This window comes from Bombina bombina, chromosome 7 (assembly GCF_027579735.1).
Source record: "Bombina bombina isolate aBomBom1 chromosome 7, aBomBom1.pri, whole genome shotgun sequence".
NCBI lineage: Eukaryota > Metazoa > Chordata > Amphibia > Anura > Bombinatoridae > Bombina > Bombina bombina.
This window is the reverse complement of record NC_069505.1, coordinates 176471852-176479065: the sequence shown is the minus strand read 5'-3', so window position 1 is coordinate 176479065 and position 7214 is coordinate 176471852. Positions and strand designations below refer to the sequence as shown.

At 42.5% G+C, this 7214-nt stretch overlaps 1 protein-coding gene across 1 annotated transcript in view; it reads left to right on the top strand.

The window, feature by feature from the left end:
• The first annotated feature begins 6596 nt into the window (after positions 1-6596).
• Positions 6597-7214, top strand: part of CDKN1C (cyclin dependent kinase inhibitor 1C) — a 14863-nt gene continuing 14245 nt past the window's right edge. Inside the window, exon 1 of the mRNA XM_053720434.1 lies at positions 6597-7098. Coding sequence (XP_053576409.1) covers positions 6666-7098 — 433 coding nt within the window. The 5' untranslated portion in view covers positions 6597-6665. The remainder of the gene's footprint in view (positions 7099-7214) is intronic.

Here is a 7214-nt window from a genome sequence, read left to right as displayed (position 1 = left end):
TTAAAATTTAAATTTTCTATCAATATACATGGAGAGGCTTTATTTATTTTTATTTATTTTTCTACATCAATAGAGTATTTACCTTCGTGTGATATAGGAAGGATATTGACATCATTCTCTTATGATTGTTTTTTGAAAAACGCAATCAAATTTTCTATCAACATACATGGAGAGGATTTATGCATCAATTGAGGATTTTCTTACGTGTGACATAGGAAGGATTAATCTCATTATATGTGTGTTGAAATGTGTGAATGAAAATCTGTTATTGGTAATGAACGCAGATTTTTGTATTGTAAGACACTTTCGAATCCAATTGGTGGATAGAATTAATCTTTGACCAGGTGGGAGTGACAATTCTGAGTAAGCTAGACCTGCATGATTGAAATTTACAATCGAGTTTAGTAAATCATGTTGGGTTGGAACGGTTGCTGTCATCTTTCAATGCTCCTGACACCTATTCTTGATTTTGAAACAATGTAGCGAATATCTAATATCTTTTATCACAAGATTGTTTCAACATGTTACTACTATTATTGTCTTGATAAAGCCTAAGGGCGAAACGCGTTGACCTGACACTGTGCTTTCTGCTATTGATTTTATCCATCATTATTGTTATTTGTTAACAATTTTATGCTTCAAAGGACTTTCTATTTGAATTTCTATGTGCATGCTGGCACCAACTGACAACTAACTCCACCAACTGCTGTGCCGTTTGGCACCAACCTTGCTACAAAGAAACTCCTAGTCGCTACTAGCGACCACAAAACTGACTGTCTCCTAAGAATTTCTTAGTCGCTCCTTGCGACCGCCAAATTCCTCAACAAAGGATAACCCAGTCGCTACCAGCGACCGCAAAGACCATCTTACATATCCTAAGATCCGCTAGTCGTTACTAACGACCACCTAATCCTAAACCAAAGAATTCCTTAGTCGCTACTTGCGACCGCCAAGTTCTTCAACAAAGGATAACCCAGTCGCTACCAGCGACCGCAAAAACCAACCTATACTTCTTAAAGATCCTCTAGTCGTTATTAACGACCACCTTATCTTCAACTGGAAGGATCTATATGTTCCTCCTAGTCGCTGTTTGCGACCGCCAAGTCCTTCAACAAAGGATAAACTAGTCGCTACTAGCGACCGCAAAGACCCACTTCTAAATTTCAAGATCTTGCTAGTCGTTCCTCACGACAACAAAGCTATCATCTTTCGTGAGCGCAAAAATTATCTTCAAATCCCCCAGGATTTCCTTACAGATTTAGGAATAGGGGTTGCCACGGCAACATCACCTACCATTTTAAAACGTGACGTCACGTCACCTTTACATAAAAAGGCGCTCTTTTCTTTCAACCAGTAACGCCAACCACAAAATACAGGCAATTCAAGCCTGCAACTGAACAGTTACTTTCTTGCCACTTGGCAAGTTAATATCTTGGGACATCAGTACACTTTTCGCTAAAGCGCAAGTACTTTTTCTTATCGTTCTTTTATGCTTATTTTATATGTATCTATACATTTATTAAGGGAGACGTCCCTTTGTTTTACATTGTATCATTTTAGATATCTAGACACCTCTGTTTTACTAGTATAATAAATTGCCTTTTGGAAATTTCCATTTGAACTATATTTACGCCTCTGTCTCTGTTCTGATACATATATATATTCCTTCCTATATAATATTATATATTATTATTTTGATGAATATATTAATTTTTCGTTGATTACAGACTGGACACTGTTCCCTTTGTTTAAATACACATCTCTTAGATATACCCGTGCTTTGAGCGCTTAACTTCACTTTTTCAACATGTTACTAGCCTGACATCTGCTTGATACGATCATGTAATGAATCTTTAACCAATTATGTTAAGCCTCTTGTGATAGGCTGCATCTAGAGGTGTGTGCTTAGAACCAATTTCTATTGGTCAATGCCGATACAAATACCGGGTTGGGGCCCTGACTCTGGTTAGCCTCTGAGAAAGCCGTGCTAGCGGCGAAATGTACATCAGGCATTATCTGTGTGCATGAGACTTGCTAATTTGTGTTTACCTGGGACCTTTCTAAGCTCATATTGATGTGGCAATTGCCTTCCTTAATCAGTCATTTATAAACCGTTTCCTCTCCTGCTCTAGATACCAGTATTGCTCAGATTAGGTAATGTTGTTGGGGTCAATCCCCTTTTTAGATTAGCTTTAGAGCAATCCGTGTATTCTCTGAGCCCTGAGGGTTACGGTGTATTTGAACTATTACCCAGGGAAGTAATTCTGTTTTTGAAGTCTCACACACACAGTCCTGATCTGTTTCTTAATCTAAGTTTTAAATGTATGTCTCACATATTTATGTTATACATTTGGTACTATTTACCACCCTTTTTATTCTATCATTAGTAAAAGTTACGTTTTAATAACCAGTTCTTGACACAATCCGGTTTTCAATGCATACTGTTACTATATAGTGTTTTGTGAGTGCTGGGTACTGTCAAACTTCTCTCTCTTTTTTGTACCTATATATCTATCAGACAGTCAGCACCCCCCTTCTCCTACACTTCACCAGTGATACTAACTGGTATATAATGAATACTGAATAGATTATATATCTACTATTATTTCAGCATACTATATTATGAAGGGGTTGATATTTGCTTAAACTAACACCGTTGCCACTATTTCCACTGGTGACATATACACATACACAGTGACACATACACACACACACACTGTGACTTACACACACACACACTGTGACACATACACACATACATACACACACTGTGACAGACACACACACACACTGTGACAGACACACACCGGCAGCCAGTGACACACACACACTTTGATACATACACACCGGTGTTGTGTCAAAACTGGCAATTGTCGAAAGTGGTGATCAGCAATTTCCGTAACTCCGCCCACTAATATAAACACGGCACTTTATATAGTAAATAATAAACTTCTAAATACACTGTCTCTCGGTATAAACAGCTAAATAATGTAAACACTGCACTTTATATAGTAAATAATAAACTTCTAAATACACTGCCTCTCACTGCCAGTGACACACACACAGTGACAGCATGTGACAGACACACACACTGTCACCGGCTGCCAGTGACACACACACTTTGATACACACAGTGATTGCATGTGACACACACACACACCGGCTGCCAGTAACACACACACAGCGACTGCTAGTGTGTGTAGTGACTGCATGTGACAGACACACACATTTCGATACACACAGTGACTGCCAGTGACACACACACACACTTTGATACACACATACACCGGTGTTGTTTCTAAACTGGCGATTGTCGAAAGTGGTGATCAGCAATTTCCTTAACTCTGCCCACTAATGTAAACACTGCACTTTATATAGTAAATAATAAACTTCTAAATACACTGACAGTGACACACACACACTTTGATACACACAGTAACAGCATGTGACAGACACACACACTGTGACACACACCAGCTGCCAGTGACACACAGTGACTGCATGTGACACACACACAGTGACTGCCAGCGTCACACACACAGTGACTGCCAGCGTCACACATTCACTTTGATACACACACAGTGACTGCATGTGACAGACACACACTTTGATACACACACAGTGACTGCCAGTGACACACACACACTTTGATACACACATACACTGGTGTTGTGTCGAAACTGGTAATTGGCAATTTCTGTAACTCCGCCCACTAATGTAAACACAGCACTTTATATAGTAAATAATAAACTTATAATACACTGCCTCTTGGTATAAACAGATAACAGCTAAATAATGTAAACACTGCACTTTATATAGTAAATAATAACCTTCTAAATACACTGCCTCTCACTGCCAGTGACAGCATGTGACAGACACATACACTGTGAAACACCGGCTGCCAGTGACACACATACTTTGATACACACAGTGACTGCATGTGACACACACACAGTGACTGCCAGCGACACACACAGTGACTGCCAGCGACACACACACACACACTTGATACACACACGGTGACTGCATGTGACAGACACACACTTTGATACACACATACACCGGTGTTGTGTCGAAAGTGGTGATCGGCAATTTCTGTAACTCCGCCCACTAATGTAAACACTGCACTTTATATAGAAAATATTAAACTTTTAAAAACACTGCTTCTCGGTATAAACAGATAACAGCTAAATAATGTAAACACTGCACTTTATATAGTAAATAAATAAACTTCTAAATACACTGCCAGTGACACACACACACACAGTGACAGCATGTGACAGACACACACCGGCTGCCAGTGACACACACACAGTGACTGCATGTGACACACACCGGCTGACAGTGACACACACACACACAGTGACTGCCAGTGGCACACACACTCTGATACACACACAGTGACTGCATGAGACAGACACACAGTGACTGAATGTGACAGACACACTGTGACACACATAGTGACTGCCTGTGACAGACACACAGTTTGATACACACACTTTGATACACACACAGTGACTGCATGTGACAGACACACACTTTGATACAAAGTAGTGACTGCATGTGACAGAGACACACTTTGATACACACACAGTGACTGCATGTGACAGACACACTGTGACACAAACACAGTGACTGCATTTGACAGACACACACTTTGATACAAACACAGTGACTGCATGTGACGACACACACTTTGATACACACAGTGACTGCATGTGAGACACACACTTTGATACAAACACAGTGACTGCATGTGACACACACTTTGATACACACACAGTGATTGCATGAGACAGACACACACTTTGATACACACACAGTGACTGCATGAGACACACACTTTGATACACACACAGTGATTGCATGAGACAGACACACACTTTGATACACACACAGTGATTGCATGAGACAGATACACACTTTGATACACACACAGTGACTGCATGAGACAGACACACACTTTGATACACACAGTGATTGCATGAGACAGACACACACTTTGATACACACACAGTGACTGCATGAGACAGATACACACTTTGATACACACACAGAGATTGCATGAGACAGACACACACTTTGATACACACACAGTGACTGCATGAGACACACACTTTGATACACACACAGTGATTGCATGAGACACACACAGTGATTGCATGAGACACACACTTTGATACACACACAGTGATTGCATGAGACAGACACACACTTTGATACACACACAGTGACTGCATGAGACACACACTTTGATACACACACAGTGACTGAATGAGACAGACACACACTTTGATACACACACAGTGACTGCATGAGACAGATACACACTTTGATAGACACACAGTGACTGCATGAGACAGATACACACTTTGATAGACACACAGTGACTGCATGAGACACACACTTTGATACACACACAGTGACTGCATGAGACAGACACACACTTTGATACACACACAGTGACTGCATGAGACAGATACACACTTTGATAGACACACGGTGACTGCATGAGACACACACTTTGATACACACACAGTGACTGCATGAGACACACACTTTGATACACACACAGTGACTGTATGAGACAGACACACACTTTGATACACACACAGTGATTGCATGAGACAGATACACACTTTGATACACACACAGTGATTGCATGAGACAGATACACACTTTGATACACACACAGTGACTGCATGAGACAGACACACACTTTGATAGACACACTGTGACTGCATGAGACACACACTTTGATACACACACAGTGACCGCATGAGACACACACTTTGATACACACACAGTGACTGCTTGAGACACACACAGTGACTGCATGTGACACACACTTTGATACACACACAGTGACTGCTTGAGACACACACAGTGACTGCATGAGACAGACACACACTTTGATACACACACAGTGACTGCATGAGACAGACACACACTTTGATACACACACAGTGACTGCATGAGACAGACACACACAGTGATTGCATGAGACAGATACACACTTTGATACACACACAGTGACTGCATGTGACAGACACACACTTTGATACACACACAGTGATTGCATGAGACAGATACACACTTTGATACACACACAGTGATTGCATGAGACAGACACACACTTTGATACACACACAGTGATTGCATGAGACAGATACACACTTTGATACACACACAGTGATTGCATGAGACAGATACACACTTTGATACACACACAGTGACTGCATGAGACACACACTTTGATACACACACAGTGACCGCATGAGACAGACACACACTTTGATACACACACAGTGACTGCATGTGACACACACTTTGATACACACAGTGAATGCATGTGACAGACACCGGCTGCCAGTGACACACAGAAACAAACAAAGGCCCGAGGTGTCTGCTCGCGTCGCCACTACTCGCTTCACGTCATTACTACAGGCAGGAACCCAAACACTGAATGACGGACTGTTGTGCTGACCAATCACACACACTCCCAGCCCTGTTTGACTGGGCAACCTATGAAAACGTGCGGTGGGCGGGGCTCCTGCGTGTGTAAGAAAAAAAATACAAAAAAAAAAATACACAGCCCAGTGGCGATTGTCCCCGCAGAGCTGGTTGTGCCGGTGTCAGTGCGGAGCGGCTGCGGGACCGGCGTGATGTGCAATGTGCAGCTGTCCGACTCTGCCCTGGAGAGGCTGGTGGCTAAACGGACTTTCCCGTATCACCGGCGTACGGCTGTGTGCAGGAATCTCTTCGGGCCGGTGGATCACGAAGAGCTCAGCCGGGATTTACAGTGTAAACTACGGGAGATCCGGGAGGAGTGCAGCCAGAAGTGGGACTTTGATTTCCAAAAAGATGCACCGTTACCGAAAGGGACTCGTTACCTCTGGGAGGAGACCAGCGCCGGCAGTGTACCTGCTTTTTATAGGGAGAAGCTCGGCTCCACTGACCTTGTTCAGTCCAGGTTAAGCCAAGAGCAGGGAGACCCCAAACCGGCTCAGGAAACAAGTGGGGACTCCCAAGAAGCAGCCTCCGCGGAACCTGCACTGCCAACAAAACCCGAGGCTGCCAGAAGGTGTCGTATAACAGGTACCGCGACCTCAGCTTATTGCATCAGATTCAGCACTGGCTCTGTAGATTGTTACATAGCTGCACTCAGTGCTTACAACAAGGGTTAATCAAGCAGAACTCAGTGTTTAACCCTT